The following is a 26,462-nucleotide window of genomic DNA, read 5'->3' as shown; positions in this document are numbered from 1 at the left end:
TAATTTAATCCTTTTCTCCCCCTCAGTTTATTTCTCTTTCTGCACCTGTTCTGGCAATGAATTCACCCAAACTACCTTGCACTTTTTTCTCAATTACACTGTTCTCTTCCCCATCCTTCACTCTGAAGATATATTGCTTTCCTTGTTCACTTGAGTTTCCAATGTCAGCTTTGACTCCACATTTTCCAGGTCCATATTTTATCAACTCCAGCTTTCACTCTCACCTTAACCTCATCCAAATACACTTTCAGCAACTTATAAAACATTTTTTTCAAAACCTAACAAATTTAGCAGTCATTAAATTCAATACCAAAGCAAATTGTGGAGCATTATTCCATTCTGGGATTTCAGAATTGATTAGTTGTAAAACAGTTTTGCTAATATACATCAGGCCCCAAAACTAATAGAATTTCTACAGGCGGAATGGGAGGATTCACAGTGGTTCAGTGAATCAATGGAACTAGACAATCCAAAATTCATTCCCTATGTACAGAGACTGTACCATTCATGTAGTATCAATCAAAGACATTTTAAGGCTTATATTTCCAACAAAAATAACTGTTGCATTAAGTCCACAGTCTGGGGGTTGGTTAGTTTTGTTGGCTGGATATCTGGTTTGCAATGCAGAGTGACGCCAACAGTGTGGGTTCAATTTCTGCACCAGCTGAGGTTATGGTGAAAGGCTCTCCTTTAACCTCTCCCTTCTCCTGAGGCATGGTGATCCTCACGTTAAACCACCATCAGTCATCTCCCCCGGGTGTGGGAGCAACCTCATGGTCTGGTAAGACTACATCTACTTTACAGTCTGAAAACAAGAGATTAATTTATGTAATTAATACCTCTGTCTAAACCATGTGTTCATTGCATTTTCTTTTATTTTATAAAGTGAAATGTACCTGAGGCTGCAGGGGAGCGAAACCAGAGAATGCATCTTTGTCGATGATCGATGCTACCACCTGGAATGCAAGAAAAAACATAGCAACTGCAATCAGTCTGTAATCTCTGCATGCTGGTGGAATGTCCTGTCAGATCAATCGTCTAAACAATGCTGACTTAGTTAACAACCACACACCTCATTCAGCGGTGGTAATACCATAGAGTGTCAAGCAGTGACCATTAGATTCTCTCTTGCTGGAAACGGTTATTTCCTGATTCTTACATATTATTTGACATTGTTAACCTAAGATTGATATTGTCTACTAAATAAAAGCTAAGTGCTGTGAACTCTTGAAATCTAAAATAAAAATATAAGGTTCTGGAGAAACTCAAAGTCTGGCAGCATCAATGGAGAGACAAACAGAGATAACATTTGCAACGGTCAGAAGTCATATTTGTCTTGAAACATTGACTTGATATCTCTCTCTAGATGCTGTCAGATTGCGGAGTTTCTTCTGGATACAGTCAGGGTCATGCTGCATGTGGACTTGGGTGGCTTCTATATCAAAGGAGCCATGAATGGTGGACTTTGTCACTATAATAATGGAATGTGCATGCTCGACACAACATAGGTAAGTTTAACTGAGTGTGACTCAGCAACATTCTTTACATCTGTCCTGATATTTTACTGCAATTGAATCCGCAGAAATTAAAATTGTAAGAAATGTAAAACACTAACTTGTTTTGTTACACAAGAGTTAGAATTATCAGCAGTTACTTATCAGACCTTAGTCACCATGGGAACAATGCCAGTGTGAGTCAGTGCACTCCTACAGAACCACTCCAGCACAGAGTGTGTCTATCAGTCCACTCGACGTGACTGCATCTCCTCCAATGGAACAATCCACACAAATTGCTTTTCCCTGGCTCTTTCTCAACAGCAGTGTACTTTCCTCAGCTTCTAATATTGATCCAGTTTCACCTTAAAGACATGGAAGGACCTTTCTCAGAGAAAGGGGGAAGTGGGTACTGCAAATACTGGAGATTAGAGTCAAGATTAGAGTGGTGCTGGAAAGGCACAGATCACACAGCACCCAAGGAGCAGTGAAAAAAAAAAAAAAAATCGTGTCTCGGGTGAAAACCCATTCCTGATGAAGGGCTTTTGCCCGAAACATCGATTTTCCTGCTCCTCAGATGCTGTCTGACCTGCTGTGCTTTTCCAACACCACTCTAATCTTTCTCAGAGAAAGTCATTCTTGATCACCCATTTGATCCTTGTTGACCACCCATTTGATCCTTGTTGACCTGGACAAGATGATCTTTGCAAGGGGACTAACGACATTAAACTATCTTGCTCACTGCAGGCCAAATGAGGCATAATCTGCAAATGCTGGTGACGGGGTGCTGTCACAGTGTCCAACTCTCTCAGATTATACCATCTGCCAACTTGGTGTTGCCATTCCTCCAGGCAGTCAGCAATTATCCAGAAATACTTTAGCACAGTTCTGTACTTCCAAATAAATATTTTGCAGTAACTTTGTATCTTGCAGTAAGGGTATGTTCATTATTCAGGTTAAGAATTTAATTGCTGCGGAATAATGCTTATTCTAAGAATAGCGACTGAGCATGTATGAAAGGAACAGTGTGGTAGCAGATTAGATTAGATTACTTACAGTGTGGAAACAGGCCCTTCAGCCCAACAAGTCCACACCGACCCTCCGAAGAGCAACCCACCCAGACCCCTTCACCTAACACTATGGGCAATTTAGCATGGCCAATTCACCTGACCTGCACATCTTTTGGACTGTGGGAGGAAACCGGAGCACCCGGAGGGAAACCCACACAGACGCGGGGAGAATATGCAAACTCCACACAGACAGTTGCCCGAGGTGGGAATTGAACCCGGGCCTCTGACACTGTGAGGCAGCAGTGCTAACTGCTGTACCACCATGCTGCCCCTGTACCACCGTGCAGGTCAGATGGTGCTGGAGCCTGAGCCAGAAGATGTCCTCTCTTCAATCCCCTTGCTGGTAGTTATGTTTCATAAAGGCTGTTAATGTTCACTCACAGCAGTGCAGACTGCAGCTTGCCACAATCACCAGCAGGTTATGCCTCAGAGTTGAAGCAATAATCCTACTCTCTTATTCTCCCTATCCCCCAACTCTGGTTTTGAACTTTGTATATCAACTTTGGAAAGGGTTCTCAAGTCTTACTGATTTTTGGATGAGGCTACAAACGTCCAATTTATTTGTTTTCTTTTAAATGAGCAAGTTTATGATCAGCTGCAGTGCATCTGATTTTCACCACAGGGGACTGAAGCTCTGCTGAGCTAATGAAGTTCCCACAGGTCTGGTAGGCATTCCATGCTGTTTGTTTAGAAAAAAAAGAAGTCAGTACCTTGGCCTCTCCCAGGAAGTCCTGCTTTTCCAGTTGGGCCACCACTTTCCTCTTTGGTCTGAAGAGTTCTCCTGCTGGCAGCTCGAGGAGTTGAAACAGCTCCCGCTTCTGTGGATTGGAATCAGGGTTCAGATCGAGACGACATGTAACAAAAAACACAGCACACCTCCCAACTATGCTGGAGGCAGTTTTGAAAAGGCACACTGTCCTGAGCTTTTAGCTCTTTCAAAGTTTATTTTCACCTAAATTTCCATCATCAAATTTTGTCATTTTTATCATTCAATGCAAGATATGGAATCTCACAGCAATGTTTAACTGACATTGCCTTCAAACCCAGCAAGTGAATAACTCCACTGAAGGAAAGAATTTTCATTCTTGTCATTCCTGCATGTTAATGAAGCCTGTGATTATGTCTTAACTAATAACAAATTATCCAGCTGGAACAGCATCCATCATTTTTTTGTGGATAGGTTTAAATCTGCTCTCTCCACTCCCCACAGCCCATTTCCTGCCTCCATCAGCCCTATTTACAGCTCTGTTCTTCCCCCCCCCCCATACACCAGGCTCCTCAACCTCATTACTTCCCCTCTTGAGGTCTCACTTCCTTCAGCCCAGTAACTTTACCAACTGCTGCCACTTAACATCTCACCGCTCTTCCAATCCCAGGCTGCTTTTCTGCTGTATTTACTGCTGATTGATTTCTAGTGAGCCACTCAGCAGTAAATATGGGAGAGAGTGAGCCTGTGATTGGAGGAGCATCTCCTCAGAATGTCAGTCTATTCTACATACATGGATAACCATTCTCTCATTGGCTGATCCTGCAACTGTTTTTTCTAGAGCATTTTGGAGCCTTTCAGGTTCCTGCCCTATTGTGGATTTTGAAGGTGGATGCTGCACTGAGATTACTTGCTATCCTAGTACTGGTTGATTCTTTTCATACACATTAACAAGATCAGGGAGTCACTGATACTTAAACAATTGCATCTTCCCACAAGCAAAACTACACATTCTAAAATGTTTTTTTCGGAAATTCAGCCACATTGGTAGACTGGTAACCTAGGTGGCACAATGCAGAAGAAAGGTACAGTGGGCACATGAGAGAAGGGGAAGATGTAGATCATTTGAATCAAGTCAATACCAAAACAGCTTCCAGAGCTTGATCCACATAATTAGGCTTGGCCTCAGTTTTAAAAGTGATAGCTTTCTTTAGGACCTCTTCAGCTTTGTCCCAGTTCTGCATCATGGCATGTGCCAGCGCCACATTGTGAAGTACCTAGAAGAAACAATCAAAGTTGAAGTACAGAGTACTGCCATTTCTCCTTTGTGTACATGTAAGGATTTAGCTGTTAGCAGCAATTATTGAAGCACAACATGGAGTAAGTGTATGAATCTTCAATAGCCTTGAGTATGGTGTGTTTTCAGGAATCAGATGTGAGAATTTCTACGATACCTGGTTCGGCTTCTGGCCAAACCTTCCATCCACTGACTTCTTGTGGCCTCAGGAAAGCAGCCAACATAATCAAAGACCCCTCCCACCCTGGTTATACTCTCTTCTAACCTCTTCCTTTAGGAAGAATATATAAAGTCTTAAATATGCAAACCAACAGATTCAAGAACAGCTTCTTGAGTTATGTCAAGAGTTACAGCTGGGGGAAAGGCAATTACGATGCGATTAGGCAAGATTTAGGAAGCATAGGATGGGGAAGGAAACTGCAGGGGATGGGCACATTAGAAATGTGGAGCTTATTCAAGGAAAAGCTACTGTGTGTCCTAGATAAGTATGTACCTGTCAGGCAGGAAGGAAGCTGTACAGCGCGGGAGCCGTGTTTTACGAACGAAGTGGAATCTCTGGTCGAGAGGAAGAAGAAGGCTTATGTTAGGATGAGATGTGAAGGCTCAGTTAGGGCGCTTGAGGGTTACAAGGTAGCCAGGAAAGACCTAAGGAGAGAGCTCAGAAGAGCCAGGAGGAGACATGAGAAGTTGTTGGCGGATAGGATCAGGGTAAACCCTAAGGCTTTCTATAGGTATTTAAGGAATAAAAGAATGATGAAAGTAAGATTAGGGCCAATCAAGGATAGGAGTGGGAAGTTGTGTGTGGAGTCAGAGAAGATGGGGAAGCACTTAATGAATATTTTTTGACAGTATTCACTCTAGAAAACTACAATGTTGTCAAGAAGAATACTGAGATACAGGCTACTAGACTAGGTGGGATCGAGGTTCACAAGGAAGAGGTATTAGAAATCCTGCAGATTGTGAAAATAGATAAGTCCCCTGGGCCGGATGGGATTTATCCAAGGATCCTCTGGGAAGCCAGGGAGGAGATTGCCGAGCCTTTGTCATTGATCTTTAAATCGTCATTGTCTACAGGAATAGTGCCAGAAGACTGGAGGATAGCAAATGTGGTTCCCCTGTTCAAGAAGGGGAGTAGAGACAACCCAGGTAATTATAGACCAGTGAGATTTACTTCAGTTGTTGGTAAAGTGTTGGAATAGGTTATAAGAGATAGGATTTATAATCATCTAGAAAAGAATAATTTGATTAGGGATAGTCAGCACGGTTTTGTGAAGGGTAGGTCGTGCCTCACAAACCTCATTGAGTTCTTTGAGAAGGTGACCAAACAGGTAGATGAGAGTAAGCCGGTTGATGTGTGTATATGGATTTCAGCAAGGCGTTTGATAAGGTTCCCCACAGTAGGCTATTGTACAAAACATGGAAGAATGGGATTGTGGGAGATATAGCAGTTTGGATCAGTAATCGGCTTGCTGAAAGACGACAGAGGGTGGTGGTTGATGGGAAATGTTCATCCTGGAGTCCAGTTACCAGTGGTGTACCACAAGGGTCGGTGTTGAGTCCACTGCTGTTCGTCATTTTTATAAACGACCTAGATGAGGGCGTAGAAGGGCGGGTTAATAAATTTGCAGACGTCACTAAGGTCGGTGGAGTTGTGGATAGTGACGAAGGATGTTGTAGGTTACAGAGAGACATAGATAAGCTGCAGAGCTGGGCTGAGAGGTGGCAAATGGAGTTTAATGCGGACAAGTGTGAGGTGATTCACTTTGGTCGGAGTAAGCGGAATGCAAAGCACTGGGCTAATGGTAAGATTCTTGGTAGTATAGATGAGCAGAGAGATCTCGGTGTCCATGTACACAGATCCAGGTTGACAGGGTTGTTAAGAAGGTATACAGTGTTTTAGCTTTTATTAATAGAGGGATCGAGTTCCGGAACCATGAGGTTATGCTGCAGCTGTACAAAACTCTGGTGCTGTTCTATCACCGCATTATAAGAAGGATGTGGAAGCTTTGGAAAGGGTGCAGAGGAGATTTACTAGGATGTTGCCTGGTATGGAGGGAAGGTCTTTCAAGGAAAGGCTGAGGGACTTGAGGCTGTTTTCGTTAGAGAGAAGGTTGAGAGGTGACTTAATAGAGACATAAGAGATAATCAGAGGGTTAGATAGGGTGGAGAGGGAGAGCCTTTTTCCAAGTATGGTGACGGCGAGCACAAGGGGGCATAGCTTTAAATTGAGGGGTGCTAGATATAGGACAGATGTCAGGGGTAGTTTCTTTACTCAGAGAGTAGTAAGGGTATGGAATGCTTTGCCTGCAACGGTAGTAGGTTCGCCAACTTTAAGTACATTTAAGTCGTCATTGGACAAGCATATGGACGTATATGGAATAGTGTACGTTAGATGGGTTTCAGATTGATATGACAGGTTGGCGCAATGTCAAGGGCCAAAGGGCCTGTACTGCGCTGTAATGTTCTATATTCTTCCCTGCTCTTATTAGACTTCTGAATGGGCCTCTCAAATTTTAAAATTTAAATATTAATTTTGCTCTTTGTGCACCTTCTGTGCAGCTGTAACATTGTATTGCTTGCTCTGTTTATTTCCCTAATGCACATTGTATGGTATGATCTGCCTGTACTGCATGCAAAACAAAATTTTTCACTGTATCTAGGTACATATGACAGTAACAAATCAAATTTTAAAAAAAATGAGTAGCTCAGATATCATGTTCCATTTTTGGCTCTGCTGAAATGTCAGTCCAAGAATACTAAGTACAGCAGAGTGTTTGGCAGTTTTGCGGCTCAGATTAACTCTTCATGTGGGAAGATAAATTCTTCACATTACTTTTCGCAAGTTGAGTATTTGCACTCTCATGTGCCCCAGCTGAATTGTGCTCCTCATATTAGTTTTTTTTTTTGCTGACCATCAGGGGTGGCATGGTGGTTCAGTGGTTAGCACTGCTGCCTCACAGCACCAGGGACCCAGGTTCGATCCCGGCCTTGGGCAACTGTCTGTGTGCAGTTTGCACATTCTCCCCATGTCTGCCATTCTAAATTGCCCATAGTGTTAGGTGCATCAGTCAGAGGGAAATGTTTCTGGGTGGGTCACTTTTTGGAGGGTTGGTGTGGACTTGTTGGGCCAAAGGGCCTGTTTCCACACTGTAGGGAATCTAATCTAATCAATTGTTGAACTTTGACATTACTTCACTATTCTTGCACACTGCTGGTTTAACCTGACACTTTATAATAGATGAGACAGAATATTCCTTGGAGCTTTCTGAATACAACTCTTCATTCAGATGAGCTAACAAATACATTGTGGCTGTGATTATGACTATGGCAGGTGTATCTCAGACAGATCAGAGAAAACCTCCCTGCCACCTTCACTGTTTGGAACAGGCTCCTAGAGTCCTGGCATCCTTTCAAGGAACATCTGCCACACCAGGACAAACAGTCTGCAGTGCACGGCTCCATAAGCACGTGACAGAGTAGGAACTTGGAAACAGCAACAAGTTCATCATTGTCCTGTAGACAGGGTCATCAGTTGGACAGGACATATATCTTTTACTATGTAGGGGTTGCCCTTAACTACAAAACATCCCATATGTACTCACCCAAAATGCTTCAATAACTGACCTTAAAGAAAAGACAGACTTTCTATCAATTGATATTTTGCCATGCAGGCCATTCTGCTATAAAGTGCATTTCATTAATGCGCATTCACTGTAACACGATTGACAAATTGGGGACACTGTTTCTAAAGCATGAACATTTAAGGGTGTGTTGGTTACAACATGATTCTGGCCCCATTAGTTTAAATGGTGCTGCTATTATGCGATTGTCTTATAACACAGGATTGCATGAGAACAGAACAACTGTTTTATAGCAGAGCTGACTATATCCACTACAGAAAATTATCATGTACACTATCCAGAAACGTTTAGGTGAACAATACCATCCTCAAGCAAACAGCTGTTGGTCAGACTTGGAAACTTCCTAAAATTAGGAAGAATTTAGGTGGAGACATCTCACCATCAGTTAGCTGACTCTTCACCGTCAGCTCTGCCATTGGGAGAAGCTTACTGAGCAGCTTTAACAGAATGAAAGGACATGCACAACAATCTGGGCACAACTCAGAAGGAGCAGCTATTCACAGCTTCGACTTGCATCACAATTGATGGTCCCTCCAAAGTTCAGCAGTACACTTACCTTCAGATCCCTTTTAACACGAATAGTTTATGTCAATGACAGCCATGCTTTTACAGAAGGGTGGGGTCTATTTTCAGAGAGGGTCACTTTTAATTGTTCACACCTTGAGTATTACAAATAAAAACAGATTTTGTCAAAGCTTTTCATCTTGGACTCAGAGCAATTCACAAGAAATACCAAACAAAAGGGAAAGCAACATTTATACTATATGACAGACTTACAACGTAAAATGTTATCTATCCTTTAGTTTGGTATTTCTTCTGGATTCTCCTGATGAGTGTAAGATGAGAAGCTTTGACAAAAAGGGTGTTTATTCAGCAGTACTCAGTGCCAGCTTTCTTCAAGGTGGTAAAAACAATGACTGCAGATGCTGGAAACCAGATTCTGGATCAGTGGTGCTGGAAGAGCACAGCAATTCAGGCAGCATCCGAGGACAGGCAAAATCGACGTTTCGGGCAAAAGCCCTTCATCAGGAATAAAGGCAGAGAGCCTGAAGCGTGGAGAGATAAGCTAGAGGAGGGTGGGGATGGGGATAGAGTAGCATAGAGTACAATAGGTCAGTGGGGAAGGAGATGAAGGTGATAGGTCAGGGAGGAGAGGGTGGAGTGGATAGGTGGAAAAGGAGCTAGGCAGGTCGGACAAGTCCAGACACGTCAGGGGATCGTATTGCTGGAGGTTAGAAACTAGGATGAGGTGGGGGAAGGGGAAATGAGGAAACTGTTGAAATCCACATTGATGCCCTGGGGTTGAGGTGTTTCGAGGCGGAAGATGAGGCGTTCTTCTTCCATGCGTCTGGTGGTGAGGGAGCGGCGGTGGAGGAGGCCCAGCACCTCCATGTCCTCGGCAGAGTGGGAGGGGGAGTTGAAATGTTGAGCCACGGGGCGAATTGGTTGGTTGGTGCGGGTGTCTCGGAGATGTTCCCTAAAGCGCTCTGCTAGGAGGCGTCCAGTCTCCCCAATGTAGAGGAGACCGCATCGGGAGCAACGGATACAATAAATGATATTAGTGGATGTAAAACTTTGATGGATGTGGAAGGCTCCTTTAGGGCCTTGGATGGAGGTGAGGGAGGAGGTGTGGGCACAGGTTTTACAGTTCCTGCGGTGGCAGGGGAAAGTGCCAGGATGGGAGGGTGGGTCGTAGGGGGGCGTGGACCTGACCAGGTAGTCACGGAGGGAACGGTCTTTGCGGAAGGCGGAGAGGGGTGGGGAGGGAAATATATCCCTGGTGGTGGGGTCTGTTTGGAGGTGGCAGAAATGTCGGCGGATGATTTGGTTTATGCAAAGGTTGGTAGGGTGGAAGGTGAGCACCAGGGGCGTTCTGTCCTTGTTGCGGTTGGAGGGGTTGGGTCTGAGGGCGGAGGTGCGGGATGTGGACGAGATGCGTTGGAGGGCATCTTTAACCACGTGGGAAGGGAAATTGCGGTCTCTAAAGAAGGAGGCCATCTGGTGTGTTCTATGGTGGAACTGCTCCTCCTGGGAGCAGATACGGCGGAGGCGGAGGAATTGGGAATACGGGATGGCATTTTTGCAAGAGGTAGGGTGGGAAGAGGTGTAATCCAGCTTTCTTCAGGCCACTTCTTGCAGTAAGATCTCCATTGTTTCCTACTTGGCTCTAACTATGTTGTTTATTGCCTCTTTAAATGGACTTACTTGACAAGAGCTCAGCTTGTACCGGAGGCCCAACTGGTTGTAGTCAATCAACTGATTCCCTCTCAGACGATTAAAGGCTTCTACAAAGTCCCTCAAAGCCTCTTCATACCTGAACACAGAACATGAAGCAACATCAGGGAGAGAAAGCTAAATTCCAAAAATGCATTACACAAACAACCTTTCCCCTAAATAAATATTTCCATTAAGAAACTCTGAGTTGCAAGTTCTAGCATGCATATAGAATTGAGATCAAGAACTACTGAAGTACAAGTAGTGTGGTGAGTTGTTACAATTCTCACATTGATAGTATTTTTGAATAGTTTTGAAATACAATTTTGAATCATTATTGAAACTGTACAGAAATGATTCAACCTTTTCCAAATTGGCTGCTCTGCAGTGCCATTGGAATCTACAGACAGGCTTTGATTTGAAATGGAAGTATTACAGGTTGACTCTAAAACAGAGTAGCAAAGCACTTACTTTTCATTTTTGTACAAAGTTATCCCACGTTGAAAGAAAGCAACCGCCAAGTGCTCATCCCTGCAGATGCTTTTATCAAATGCCTACAGAATGAGGAGTACACATTATTTTTTTTAATAAAGATGTCCCTAGAATAACTCAGCTCTACTTTGAGGTGCTTGATGTTTTGCAATGATTCACTGCCAGTTTTGTTATAGCCCTCATGCAATAATAACTGTTCCATGGAGATAAAAATCATTTTTTGCCTCAAAACAAGAGAAATATGCTATTAGCAAATCTCCACCACATGGATACATTACAATGGATCCAGCCCAGAGCTGCTGTGCTTAACAAGAAGGACTGTAAAGTGGAACATTATTTCTTATTCTTCTGTCAATTGAACTGAAGATGAAGCTCTGTTTAAGTAATTTATTTTCATTCATTTTGTAATCCAAAATCCAAATTGTAGCAACAAAACACTTTTTGCTATATTTTCCCAAATATATATGACAATAAAATTATACATTCATTCATTCTAGTGCTGGCACTGACCACACTCATGCACATGAGGAACCCCCTGGAGATCCCCCTGCTATAGGTGCCCTTTATTCAGTAAACAATTATTGACTTAACTTCATCCACTGAATCTGATCAATTAATTGAACCCAGATAGTAATTAAATAACAAACTAAAAATTTGACTTTCGTTTTTTATACTACTTAGCTGATCTACTCTAACTTTATACTTTATTAAATGAAATTAAGAATTACCAGAATACTTGCTACATGTATTTCTTTGATCTGTAAAATCACTTTGTGACGTGATATTTTCCCCTCCTGCTGGGTTCAGACTGCTGCACAGCTCCCAGGCTGTTCTTTTATGCGATTGTTCATTCGTTACTTGTTGAAATAGAACATAAAACAGTACAGCACAGTACAGGCCCTTTGGCCCTTGATGTTGTACTGACTTATAATCTACTGTAAGATCAAACTAATGTACATAGCCTCCATTGTACAGGTGTCACCACCACATCCCCCCCCCCCCGCCCACCACTGCCATCCCAAAACCTACCACAGATGGCTGAAACCATGGATAGTGACGAATCCTATCATTTAAATGGGAACTTTACCTCCATGCCAGCTCTGGGAATTATTTCCGGAATGTTTCATGTAATATTTTCAGGCGGCGGTAAACCGCAGATAACTGAAACAGTGGAAACCGAATCCACGGATATGCAGGCTCTACTGTACTATCATCCATGTGCCTATCCGACAGTTGCTTAAGTGTCTCTAATGTATCTGACTCTACTACCACTGCTGGCAGTGCATTCCACATACCTACCAATCTCTATGTAAAGAAGTGACCTCTTACATCTCCTCTAAACCTTGTTCCAATCACCTTAAAATTATGCCCACTTGTCTGCCCTGGGAAAAAGTCTCCCACTCTATGCCTCTTATCATCTTGTACATCTTTATCAAGCCACCTCTCACCCTTCTTTGCTCCAATGAGAAAAGCCTTAGCCCCCTCAACCTTACTTCATAAGACACGCCCTCCAGTCCTGGTAAATCTCCTTTGCACCCTCTCTAAAGCATCTCCATCCTTCCTATAATGAGGCGACCAGAACTGAACACAATATTCCAGGGTGGTCTAACCAGGGCTTTATCGAACTGCAGCATAACCTCACGGCTCATAAACTCAATCCCCCTACTAATGAAAGCCAACACACCATACACCCTCCTAACAACCCCTTCAACTTGGGTGGCAATTTTGAGGGATTTATGGACATGGACCCCAAGATCCCTCTGTTCCTCCACACTGCCAAGAATCCCGCCTTTAGCCCTGTATTCAAATTTGATCTTCCAAAATGAATCACTTCACACTTTTCCAAGTTGAACTCCACCTGCCACTTATCAGTCCAGTTCTGCATCCTGTCGAAACCTCCAACCGCCCTCCACACCATCTACTATTTCACCAACCTTTGTGTCACTGGCAAACTTATGAACCCACTATTCCACTTCCTCATCCAAATCATTTATAAAAATCACAAAGGGGGGATCCAAGATGGTGTGTTCTGCTAGGATCGTATTTGCTAGGCTCCGCGCCGCAACACCGATCCGATAGAGCCAGAACCCATTTCAAACACTTTACTGAGAGAAAAAGCACAGTAAAGGAGCCAGAAATCTGAAAAAAAATCTTTGTCCTTGCAGCTGGAGAATACCAAACAAAGGAGGAAGCTCGTCCAGGGCCAGGGCCACAGCCCAGCCCTCTGAAGCAGCAGACTTGCTTACTCACTAGATCCTGGTTGAGGAGCTGGCCAAATCCCGTGAGGTCCTGGGGAAGCAGATCCAGCAAAAAAAAAAAATCGAAGAGAAGCTGGCTCCTGTATCTGCAATGCTGCAAGACTTGGGTGAAAGAACCGATGAGCCCGAGCGCCAGGCTGCAGGGGTAGAGCCAGACTCTGACTCCTCTAAGAGCCAGATTGAAGCCCTGGAAAGACAGGTCTATGGTCTGTTGGATCTGGTCGACAATCTTGAAAACAGGGGCAGAAGAAAGAACCTGCGTGTTGTTGGCATACCGGAGAGGACAGAAGGTAAGCGGCCAGTGGAGTTCTTCAAGAAGTGGTTCCCAGAATTCCTTAGTTTGGAGGTTGAGAAGGGAAGGATAACAATTGAAAGAGCCCACCAGATCGTGGCATGAAAGCCAGGTGCAGATCAACGTCCACACCCTGTCCTGGTGAGGTTCCATCATCAGCAGTACTCAGTGCCAACTGTCTTCGGGCCACTTCTTGCAGTAAGATCTCCATTGTTTCCTACTTGGCTCTAACTATGTTCCATCAGTATAAAGACAAACAGAGGGTCATGGAAGCCTCAAGAGCCCAGGGGAGGGATTCAAGGGCTTAGGTGTGTGGCGGCTCCAGGGTCATGTTTTTTCTAGACTTCTCGGCGTCAATAGTCTGGAAAAGGAAGTCCTACAATGGCATCAAGAGGAGATTGAGAGAGCTTGGGATTCAGTGCTTCGGATCAATCATAATGGATCCAGACATTTGTTTGACTCACCAGAGAAAGCAACGAACTTTGTGACATGTTGACTTAAGACGAATGGCTGAATAGGCGTAGAGGACAGAGCTGTTTCGGGTTTGCTTTTCTTTAAAAAGGACTTGGTGCAGTCTCCTTTTTGGTAATAAGTTGCGTGAAATGATGTCGGGGATAGATAGAGTATTTATCTTTAATCTCTAAGTTATGTTAAGGGATGGGTGACATATTTAGTTTTGGTTTACTTATCTATAGTACTAACCCTGCTCTTGGGCATTTTTTGTCTCAACCAGATGGTCAGTGTATGTGGCGCGATCCTAGCTGGTAGGAGTTGAGAGGGCGGTTGGGATGATTAGTAGGGTTGTAGGTTGTGTCGGTACCCCAGTTGAATTGGGGATAAATTCCTCTAATGAGTGTCTTTGGCCATTTTCTGTTTTTGCTCTATATAGTTTTTTGTAAGTCTTGTAGATTTGTTGGCTGTAGTTATTTTAACTGGTGTAGTTTTTGGGTTTTGTGGATTATTTTGCAATCAAGCTCAGCAATCCGTAGTTCGGCTTCTTCCTCTCTGGAGTCTAAATGGTGCTATAGAAGGTTATGGCTAAGAATGTGTTTAAGTGGTGAACCTGGAATATTAAAGGGTGTCATTCACCTGTCAAGGAGAAGGTACTTTCCAACCTCAAAAGGGAGAGGGTGGATGCTGCCTTATTACAAGAAACACACTTAGATGATGCAGAGCTTTTGAAGCTGCAATAGAATGGGTATGACTGGGTTCATTTTTCATCTTTCAATCTGAGGAGTAGAGGGATGGCTTATTTTAGTTAGAAAGAATCTCCCATTTAGAGTGCATTAGAGTGCATTAAAGATACACATGGGAGATTTGTAATCCTTAAAGCTTTGATACATGGGGAAGAATACAGGATCTTAAATGTTTCCTGTCCCCCGGCCCACCCCCTTAAATTCTTGACAGATGAACCTTCTAGACTGGTTAACCTTGCATCTCAACTTATGTATAAGACATTGCTTCAGCCACATTTGGAATACTGTGAACAGTTCTGGTCACCTCATTACCAAAAGGATGTGGATACTTTGGAGAGGGTGCAGAGGAGGTTCACCAGCCTGGTATAGAGGGTGCTAGCTATGAGGAGAGGTTGAGTAGATTAGGATTATTTCATTGGAAAGAAGGAGGTTGAGGGGGGACCTGATTGAGTCCTACAAAATCATGAGAGGTGTAGACAGGGTAGATAGCAGGCAACTTTTTTCCAGAGTGGAGGACTCAATTACTAGGGGTCATGAGTTCAAAGTCTGAGGGGAAAAGTTTAAGGGAGATATTTGTGGAAAGTTCTACATGCAGAAGGTGCCTGGAATGCATTGCCAGCGGAGATGGTAGGGGTGGGAACAACAGCATAATTTAAGATATATCTAGACAGATACATGAATGGGCAGGGAGCAAAGGGAAACAGATCCTTAGAAAATAGGCAACAGGTTGATTGAGGATCTGGATCAGCGCAGGCTTGGAGGGCCGAAGGGCTTGTTCCTGTGCTGTAATTTTCTTTGTTCTTATGTCATCGTAGAAGGGGATTTCAATGGTCTCATGGACCCTATGGTAGACAGACTGCCCAAAGAGCTGCTGATATCTTCTTTGCGATCTAAACAATTAAGGGATTTGTGTGCTGAGTTGGGGTTGGTAGATGTTTGGAGGCACTTTCACCCTTACTGGCAGGGACTTCATGTTCTTTTCGAACCACATCAATGCCATACCAGCTTTGATCTTTTTCTGACCCCCTCAGCACACCTGGGCTGGGTGGTGTCATGTACAATTGGCAATGTCACTATTTCTGATCACGAGCCAGTGTATTTAATGGTTTAGAGTCAGGATACCGTGGTAGGCTCGAGGCACTGGCGACTGGACCCCTTCATCCTCAAGGATAGCAAGTTTATTGAATTCTTTTCTACTGAGTTCAGGGCTTTTCAATATATTAATTCAGGCTCAGCCAGTAGCCCATCCATTCTTTGGGAAACAGCTAAAGCCTATGCTAGGGGGTTGGTTATTTCCTATTCAGCCAGTAAGAAGCGATAGACGAGTGAGCAGCAATGCTTCCTCGCGACGCATCTGAAAGTAGCTAAAAAGGCATATTTTGACAGGCCCTCGTTGGTTAAAACTGCAGAGGATCACGGCACTTCGGTCAACATGAACTCCATGCTCACACGGACAGCCAAGAGGGCGCTTACATTTGCAAGTCAAAGGTTGTTCGAGCATGTGGATAAGCCCGGAAAGGACCGAGTGTACCTTGCTTTGAAAAGGAGTGCCCCCCACCCCAGCCATAACCTCGATCAGAGAAGACACTGGAAATTTGAGCTACGATTTTAAAAGAATTAATGCAGCATTCCGAAAATCTCACTGAATTATACCAATCTGAAAGCTGCGAGAGTGGGAGGGTTAGGATGGATGCTTTTTTTTTAAGAATTTGGACTTTCTGGGAGTGACCCCTGAACAAAAATCTCTCCTCAATGCCCCATTGTCAGAGCAGGAGGTGCAGGAGACTGTGTGGAAGCTCCAGAATGGGAAGGCCTCCCAGTGAGTTCTGTCAGGAATTTATAAGTATAATGTCAGGGCCAATGCTTAGTATGTTTAATGACTCACAGAGATGGTGGGAGGAGGCCATGGCTAAGAGAGGCAAGCATCTCTCTCATTCTTTAAAAAGGGAAGGCCCCAGAGGACTGTGCTTCCTATAGACCCATTTCACTCCTAATGTCGTCTTCAAAATCCTATCCAAGATTCTGGCATTAAGGCTAGAAACAATACTGCCCTCCATCATTAAGGGGGACAAGACAGGCTTCATAAAAGGTCATAGATCGATGGATAATGTCAGGAGATAATTCAACATGATCTAAGTATGTCAACAACGATCAGTACAGGGATTGGTCATCTCCTTAGATGCGGTAAAGGCATTTGACAGGGTTGAGTGGCCGTATCTTTTTCATACTTTGAAGCAATTTGGCCTGGAAGAGATCTTCATCAGGTGGGTGGTGGTTTTGTATAGTAATCTTCTTGCTGTGTTCCTCACCAATGTGTACAGTCAAGCAATTTTAATATTTGTAGTGGTAATCACTTGTCACCATTGCTGTTCACACTGGTGATCAAACTGCTGGCAGAGGCAATATGCTGGGCTCCTGATATAACCGCTCCAGAAGTGGGGACAAAGTCACATAAAATCGCAATGCATGCAGATGATGTTCTTGTCTTCTTATCAAACCCAACAGTCTCAGTGCCACAGCTGATACAATGCATCAATCTATTTGGTGGCTTCTCAGGTTATAAGATCAATTTTGCAAAGTCAGAGGCCATGCCCATGGGTGGTCTCTCGAGAGTACCTGATCCTGAGGGTGGATCTCAGTTCTCCTTTAGATGGTCGCAGAAGGGCTTTCTCTACTTAGGTATATTAATTACTCCCATTTTTGTTCAGCTATTTAAAGCCAATTTTGCCCATTTATTCGACAGAATCGAGCAGGACCTTCATAGATGGGAGGCGCTTCCAATCTCTTAGTTAGGTCGGATAACCCTCATTAAAATGAACATTCTGCCCTGGCTGCTGTATCCTACGCGAATGTTTCCTCTGCTTTTTACTAAGCAAATATTTAGAAGACTGAATGGTTGATTCAGGTTTTTAGATTAGATTACCAACAGTGTGGAAACAGGCCCTTCGGCCCAACCAGTCCATACTGACCCTCCGAAGAGTAACCCACCCAGACCCATTTCCCTCTGAATAATGCACGTAACACTACGGGCAATTTAGCATGGCCAATTCACCTGGCCTGCACATCTTTGGACTGTGTGAGGAATCTGGAGCACCCAGAGGAAACCCACACAGACACTGGGAGAATGTGCAAACTTCACACAGACAGTTGCCCGAGGCTGAAAATGAACCACTGAGCCACTGTGCTGCCGCAAATGTGCACCCAACATGGGACACTAACCCACGACACTGGAATTAAGAGTCCCATGGTCTACCGGCTGAGCTAGCTGGGCAGTTCTTTTATCTGGTAGCACAAGCGGCCCCGAATTAAGTCGACTGGGACGAGTGGGCATTCCCAGATATCAAAAACTCTCAGTTAAACTCGTTGCTATCTTACGTGAATGATGGCGCCCAGGGAAACCCTCACTCATTTTGGTTGGACATCGAAGCATTTCAGGCAAGATGTCCCCTTGTTACCCTGCTGTTCTGAGGAAAAAATGAGAACAATTAAGGAATATTGCCATAGCCCAGTAGTCATGAATACTGTAAAGGTGCAGAAAGCAATGCATCAAGGTGAGGGCAATATTGCCAAAATATCATTTTTGACATCCATGGTTGGTATGCCAGGCTTTCAGCCAGGGATGATGGACTATGGGTTTAAACTATGAGCAGCTAAGGGCGGGTCTTGCCTGGGTAACTTACTCAAAGGGGAGCTATTGATGTCCTTTGACCAGGTGGTGCTGGGAAATATGAATTGCCCTCTTTCATTTCTTTCAAATTAGAAATTTCAAACAAAAACAGACCACACGTCAAACTGATCCTCGTAGGTCCAACATGGAGAAGAGGGTGTTGAGTGCTAAGGGTACATTATCTGTTAGCAACGCTTATCATCTATTGGGAAAGAGTCCCTCAGACAAGACCAAATGGCTCTTTAAGGTATGGGAGAGGGAGTTGGACATTGAGAGCTCTTCTGAAATATGGAGGATATCTGGGAAAATGCAAAAAGGATTTCGATTTGCAACAGGACCCACACCTTACAATTGAAGATTCTCCACAGGGTCCATCTGGCCCAGACTGCCTCGCTAAATTTAAAATGGGAGAATCTCCAATGTGTCCTAAATGTTAGGTAAGTATGGGCACACTTACTCATTGTTTTTGGTCCTGCCACAGACTGCGGGCATATTGGAATGCTGTGGTATGCGAAACAGAGAAGGCCTTGGGGACGGAGGTGGAGATGGACCTGATATCTCTTCTTCTTGGTTTTGTTGATTCACTTTCATTAGATGCACACAAAAAAGGCTTTTCAGTATCCTCACTTTTTGGGCAAGAAAGAACATTCTATTATGGTGGGTGTCAGAAAATCCCCCGAAGCTGGGGCCTGGCGTAAGCTAGTCATGAAGCACATCCCCTTCAGACTTTCTTACGAGTATGATGCACCATAAAACTGAGAATTTCGATAAAACATGGCAGCCCTTTTTGCACTACCTGGGTACAGATTTGTCCACCATAGTAATAAGAGCTTTTATCTAGCCATGGCAATTCTATATTATGAATCTAGTATCCAGAGGGGAGGAACTTTGAACATATGAATATGTATGCATTCGATGATCGATGGCTATTGCTTTGTTTTGCTGAGCTGTGTTATGATTATCATCATTATTATTATTAAGATTTATCTTTATTGGCTTAGTTATTATTATGTAATTAGCAGGTTTGTTTTTTAATATTGATTTGAATTGTTTCATTTTGTATTTCCCTTTTTTAATAAAAGCATATATTTTTTAAAACAAAAATCACAAAGAGCAGAGTTCCCAGAACAGATCCCTGCAAAACACCAATGGTCACCGAGCTCCAGGCTGAATACTTTTCATCTACTACCACCCTTTGTCTTCTATGGACCAGCTAATTCTATATCAGACAGCCAGATTTCACTGTTTCCCATGCCTCCTTACTTTGTGAGTGAGCCTACCGTGGGGAACCTTATCAAACATCTTGTTAAAATCCATGTACACCATATCCACTGCTCTAACTTCATCAATGTGTTTTGTCACATCCTCAAAGAATTCAGTAAGGTTTGTGAGGCATGACCTTCCCCTCACAAAGCTATGCTGACTATCTCTAATCAAACTATGGTTTTCCAAGTAATCATAAATCCTGTCTCTCAGAATCCTGTCAAATACTTTGCCCACGTAAGACTGACTAGTCGGTAATTCCCAGGATTATCCCTAGTCCCTTTGTTGAACAAGGAAATAACATTTGCCACCCTCCAATCAACTGGCACTACTCCAGTGGGCACAAAGATGAATGCCACAGTGCAGCAATCTCTTCCCTTGCTTCCTGTAGTAACATAGGGTATTTCCTGTCTGACCCAGGGGATTTATCTATCCTTATGTTTTTCAAATCTTTCAGCACATCCTCCTGCCTCACATCGACATGTTCTAACATATCAGTGTGTTTCACGCCACCCTCACAAATGAAAAGGTGCCTCTCAGTAGTGAATACTGAAACAAATATTCATTTAGGACCTCTCCTACTTCCTCAAACTCCAGGCACAAGTTCCGTCCACTATCCCTGATCGGCCCTACCCTCACTTTGACCATCCTCTTGTTCCTACTAGGAGTGTAGAATGCCTTAGGATTTTCCTTAATCCTACCCACTAAAGCTTTTTCATGCCCCCTTCTAGCTCTCCGAAGTCCATTCTTCCGTTCCTTCGTGGTTATCTTGTAACCCTTTAGAACCCAGTTTGATCCATGCTTCCTCAACCTAAGTAAGCTTCCTTCTTCCTCTTGACTAGATGTCTATATCCCTTGTCATCCAAGGCTTCTTCACCCTACCATTCCTTCCTTGCCTCAGTGGGACAAACCTGTCCAGCTCTATCAGCAAGTGCTCCCTAAACAGCCTTCACATTTCTGTTGTGCATGTCCCTGAGAACATCTGATCACTATCATCGAAATCCTCTCCTACCGAGAGATCTGACAGCTGGCCTGCTTCGATGTCAAGCACCAAATCCAATATGGCCTCCCCTCTAGTTGGCCTATCTACATATAGCATCAGGAACCCTTCCTGGACCCACCTGAAAAAAACTGCTCCATCCAAACTATTTGAACTTAAGGGGGTTCCAATCAATATTAGGGAAGTTAATTTAACCTGGGGCAGTGTTTTGTAGAGCAATAAGATGGTGTTATTTTCTGGGTCTGTAGATTGTGAAGGAGCAAAAATGGTCTTTAATAAAGTGATATGTACTTCTTGTCAGATGTGGGAGTTTAAAGAGAGGTTAAGGGTTACTGTGGATTATATCTACCATAAATGCTGTTGGATGCGAATCTTATCAGATCGAATGGATCGGTTAGAGAGACAGTTAGAAGCAATGAAGAATTTGCAACAGCATGTGATGGATGGCAGTTATAGGAAAGGGGGAGAAGTCTCAGATACAGTCACATAGATGGGTTAACTCCAGGAAAGATAGGCAGCTAGTGCAGGAGCCTTCTGTGGATATACCATTTCAAACAGGTATGCTGTTTTGGAAAATGAAGGGGGTGAAGAATTCTCAGGGGAATGTTGCACAAAGAGCCAAGTTTCTGGTATGGAGACTGGCTCTAATGCAATGAGGGGTACATCGGGTTCCAAGAGATCAATTGTGTTAGGGGACCCTCTAGTCCGAGGCACAGACAGACGTTTCCGTGGCCAGCAGCGAAAAATCAGAATGGTGTGTTGCTTCCCTGGTGCCAGGATCAAGGATGTCTCAGAGAGGGTGAAGATTGTTCTCATGGGGGAGAGGGGCCAGCAAGAGGTCATTGTCCACATTGGAACCAACAACACAGGAAGGGAAAAGGTTGAGATTCTGAAGGGAGATTACAGAGAGTTAGGCAGGAATTTAAAAAGGAGGTCCTCGAGAGTAGTAATATCTGGATTACTCCCGGTGCTACGACCTAGTGAGGGTAGGAATAGGAGAATAGAGCAGATGAATGCATGGCTGAGGAGCTGATGTATGGGAGAAGGATTCACATTTTTGGATCATTGGAATCTCTTTTGGGGTAGGAGTGACCTGTAGAAGAAGGACGGATTGCACCTAAATTGGAAAGGGACTAATGAACTGGCAGGGAAATTTGCTGGAGTTGCTTGGGAGGATTTAAACTAGTAAGGTGGGGGGGGGGGGGGGGGGGTGGGACCCAGGGAGATAGTGAGGAAAGAGATCAATCTGACACTGATACAGCTGAGAACAGAAGTGAGTCAAACAGTCAGGGCAGGCAGGGACAAGGTAGGACTAATAAATTAAACGGCACTTATTTCAATGCAAGGGGCCTGACAGGAAAGGCAGGGCATGGTGAGGTACACGGTACTGGGATATCATAGCAATTACAGAAACATGGCAGACTGGCAGCTTAATGTTCCAGGATACAAATGCTACAGGAAGGATAGAAAGGGAGGCAAGAGAGGAGGGGGAGTGGCGTTTTTGATAAGAGATAGCATTACAGCTGTGCTGAGGGAGGATATTCCTGGAAATACACCCAGGGAAGTAATTTGGGTGGAACTGAGAAATAAGAAAGGGATGATCATCTTATTGGGATTGTATTATAGACCCCCTAATAGTCAGAGAGAAATTGAGAAACAAACTTATAAGGTGTGGTGAAACGGTTAAAAATTATGTCCCAATACATGTGTGAATCTAACCGGAATGGAGGTGTTGCTTAGTCCCGTGTGAATCTTATTACACACCTCCCCATGTGAATCTTCTTATCTGTATGTAACCAGAATGGAATGTGTTTTTTAGCCTTGCTCTGCTGTTCACATGAATGTTTATATCTGGAAAAGAGTATATCAGCTGGAAAAGTCTCCAGTTCAGTGAGTCTGCTCCGGGGTTACGTTTAACCGCCAAGCGTGGGTTGTTGGCAACCGCTCTACGAGAACGGACGGCTCCCAGTTCCGGTAACATGTAGAGTGAGTATAAGCCAGACCCGTTGTAAGTATGAGACCTGGTTGTGGCGACGCTGCGGGGAATAAAATGCTCATATTCTAGCAGACTCGCCTCTTGGTCGTTTGTTCTGTGTCAGACTACTCTCCTACGAACCTGACCTTGAGAATTTTTTAAAACATTTGGCGTAGTCGGCAGGATCAATCGCAATTGAGGAGAGATTTTGATACAGAACAATGTTTTGGAAAAAGACTAAGAAACCAGAAGAACAAACTGTGGAGGTCCCGACCGTCCCGGGATGGCATGGATGTGGGCATGTACGTGGCAGTTTGTTTGAGAAATGGTGGGGGGCGACCGGAGGAACCCCAGGGTCGCTGCTGTCCACCCTTGAGAGGATCCCAGTCCTGCCGAAGAACCCCTTGCCTGGGGTACAGCGGAGGATGTGGGCATGTCCAAAAAGCTGAAGCGGAGTTAACAGAATTGAATGGGATTGAACTGAACTGAACTGAGTGGAACTGAAGTGAATCAAATTGAACGGAACAAAATGGAACTGAGCTAAATTGAATTGAAATGGACGGAACTGAATTGAACACAATTGAATTGAACTGAACAGACCTGAACTGAGCTGAATTGAACTACACTGAATTGACTGAACTGAAATTAACTGAAACGAATTGAACTGAATTAAGCATAATGTAACACATGTATTGGGCCAAGCAGTGGAATGTGGTGTAAAATTATGTCCCAATACATGTGTGAATCATAATGTAACACATGTATTGGGCCAAGCAGTGGAATGTGGTGAAACGGTTAAAAATTATGTCCCAATACATGTGTGAATCTAACCGGAATGGAGGTGTTGCTTAGTCCCGTGTGAATCTTATTACACACCTTACCGTGTGAATCTTCTTATCTGTATGTAACCAGAATGGAATGTGTTTTTTAGCCTTGCTCTGCTGTTCACATGATTGTTTATATCTGGAAAAGAGTATATCAACTGGAAAAGTCTCCAGTTCGGTGAGTCTGCTCCGGGGTTACGTTTAACCGCCGAGCGTGGGTTGTTGGCAACCGCTCTACGAGAACTGACGGCTCCTAGTTCCGGTAACATGTAGAGTGAGTATAAGCCAGACCCGTTGTAAGTATGAGACCTGGTTGTGGCGACGCTGCGGGGAATAAAATGCTCATATTCTAGCAGACTCGCCTCTTGGTCGTTTGTTCTGTGTCAGACTACTCTCCTACGAACCTGACCTTGAGAATTTTTTAAAACATAAGGAGATCTCAACTATCTGTAAGAATAATAGGGTAGTTATGTTAAGGGATTTTAACTTTCCAAACATAGACTGGGACTGCCAAAGTATTAAGTTTAGATGGAGAGGAATTTGCTAAGTGTGTACAAGAAACATTTCTGATTCAGTATGTGGATGTACCTACTAGAGAAGGTGCAAAACTTGACCTACTCGTGGGAAATAAGGCTGGACAGGTGACTGAGGTGTCAGTGGGGGAGCACTTTGGGGCCAGGGATCATAATTCTATTTGTTTTAAAATAGTGATGGAAAAGGATAGACCAGATCTAAAATTTGAAGTTCTAAATTGGACAAAAGCCAATTTTGATGGTATTAAGCAAGAACTTTCAAAAGCTGATTGGGGCAGATGTTCGCAGGTAAAGGGACGGCTGGAAAATGGGAAGCCTTCAGGGATGAGATAATGAGAATCCAGAGAAAGTATATTCCTGTTCGGGTGAGAGGAAATGCTGGTAGGTATAGGGAATGCTGGATGACTAAAGAAATTGAGGGTTTGGTTAAGAAAAAAAAAGGAAGCATATGTCAGGTACAAACAGGATAGAAGGAGTGAATCCTTAGAAGAGTATAAAGGAAGTAGGAGTATACTTAAGAGGGAAATCAGGAAGCAAAAAGGGAACATGAGATAGCTTTGCCAAATAGAATTAAGGAGAATCCAAAGGGTTTTTACAAATACACTAAGGACAAAAGGGTAACTAGGGAGAGAATAGGGCCCCTCAAAGCTCAGCAAGGTGGCCTTTGTGTGGAGCTGCAGAAAACGGGGGAGATACTAACTGAGTATTTTGCATCAGTATTTACTGTGGAAAAGGATATGGAAGATATAGAATGTAGCGAAGTTGTTGGAGGGAATCCTGAGAGACAGAATATACATGTATTTGGAAAGGCAAGGATTGATTGTGGATAGTCAACATGGCTTTGTGTATGGGAAATCATGTCTCACAAACTTGACTGAGTTTTTTGAAGAAGTAACAAAGAGGATTAATGAGGGCAAAGAGGTAGATGTGATCTATATGGACTTCAGCAAGGCATTCGACAAGGTTCCCCATGGGAGACTGGTTAGCAAGGTTAGATCTCACGGGATAAATGGGAGAACTAGCCATTTGGATACGGAACTGTGTTGGTGGAGGGTTGTTTTTCAGACTGGAGGCCTGTGACCAGTGGAGTGCCACAAGGATCAGTACTGGGTCCTCTACTTTTTGTCATGTACATAAATGATTTGGATGCGAGCATAAGAGGTACAGTTAGTAAGTTTGCAGATGACACCAAATTTGGAGGTGTAGTGGACAGCGAAGGTGGTTACATCAGATTACAACAGGATCTTGATCAGATGGCAGATGGAGTTTAATTCAGATAAATGCGAGGTGCTGCATTTTGGGAAAGCAAATCTTAGCAGGACTTATACACTTAATGGTAAGGTCCTTGAGAGTGTTGCTGAACAATGAGACCTCGGAGTGCAGGTTCATAGCTCCTTGAAAGTGGAGTTGCAGGTAGATAGGATAGTGAAGAAGGTGTTTGGTATGCTTTCTTTTATTGGTCAGAGTATTGAGTACAGGAGTTGGGAGGTCATGTTGCTGCTGTACAGGATCTTGGTTAGGCCACTATTGGAATATTGCATGCAATTCTGGTCTCCTTCCTCTCGAAAAGGTGTTGTGAAACTTGAAAGGGTTCAGAAAAGATTTACAAGATTGTTGCCAGGGTTGTTGGATTTGAGCTATAGGGAGAAGCTGAACAGGCTGGGGCTGTTTTCCCTGGAGCGTCAGAGGCTGAGGGGTGACCTTATAAAGGTTTACAAAATTATCAGGGGCATAGATAGGATAAATAGATAAAGTCTTTTCCCTGGGGTGGGGGAGTCCAGAACTAGGGGGCATAGGTTTAGGGTGAGAGGGGAAAGATATAAAAGGGACCTAAGGGGCAACCTTTTCATGCAAAGGATGGATTGAGCTGCCAGAGGAAGTGGTGGAGGCTGGTACAATTGTGACGTTTAAAAGGCATATGGATGGGTATATGAATAGGAAGGGTTTGGAGGGATATGGGCCAGGTGCTGGCAGGTGGGACTAGATTGGGTTGGGATGTCTGGTCGGCATGGATGGGTTGGACCGAAGGGTCTGTTTCCATGCAGTATATATCTATGACTCTATGACTTTAACTTAAAGTCACTCATGACGACAACCTTACTTCCGTACATTTCCAAAATCTGCTTCCCAATCTGCTCCTCTGTGTCTCTGTTGCTATTGAGGGTCTGTAGAAAACTCCCAATAAAGTGACTGCTCCCTTCATGTTTTGGTCTTCCATCCGTACTGATTCTGTAGACAAACCCTCCTCAACAACCTCCCTTTCTACAGCTGTGATACTATCCCTGATTAGCAATGCCATTCCCCCACCTCTCCCCCCCACCCCATTCCTTTTGAAATATCTAAACCCTGGAACATCCAATAACCATCCACAAGTCTCCATAATGGCCACAACATCACAGTTACAAATATTGATCGATGCTCTAAGTTCATCACTCTTATTCCTGACACTTCTTGCATTAAAATAAATACTTCAATCCATTATACTGACTGCAACTTTGCCCTATCAACTGCCTATCCTTCCTCACAGACTCTCTGCACACC

General features: G+C 43.7%; 1 protein-coding gene across 1 annotated transcript in view; it reads right to left on the bottom strand.

The window, feature by feature from the left end:
- Window positions 1-26,462, bottom strand: part of ncf2 (neutrophil cytosolic factor 2) — a 51,150-nt gene that overhangs the window by 19,963 nt on the left and 4,725 nt on the right. The window contains exons 2-6 of the mRNA XM_043699517.2: window positions 10,893-10,975; window positions 10,413-10,521; window positions 4,412-4,546; window positions 3,274-3,381; window positions 897-956 (exon numbers count right to left, since the gene is read on the bottom strand). Coding sequence (XP_043555452.2) covers window positions 897-956; window positions 3,274-3,381; window positions 4,412-4,546; window positions 10,413-10,521; window positions 10,893-10,975 — 495 coding nt within the window. The remainder of the gene's footprint in view (window positions 1-896; window positions 957-3,273; window positions 3,382-4,411; window positions 4,547-10,412; window positions 10,522-10,892; window positions 10,976-26,462) is intronic.

This window comes from Chiloscyllium plagiosum, unplaced genomic scaffold (assembly GCF_037043375.1).
Source record: "Chiloscyllium plagiosum isolate Xiang-an unplaced genomic scaffold, Cpla_swu_hap1 HiC_scaffold_9, whole genome shotgun sequence".
NCBI lineage: Eukaryota > Metazoa > Chordata > Chondrichthyes > Orectolobiformes > Hemiscylliidae > Chiloscyllium > Chiloscyllium plagiosum.
The sequence above is the reverse complement of the archived record's forward strand: the minus strand, read 5'-3'. Positions and strand labels throughout refer to the sequence as shown.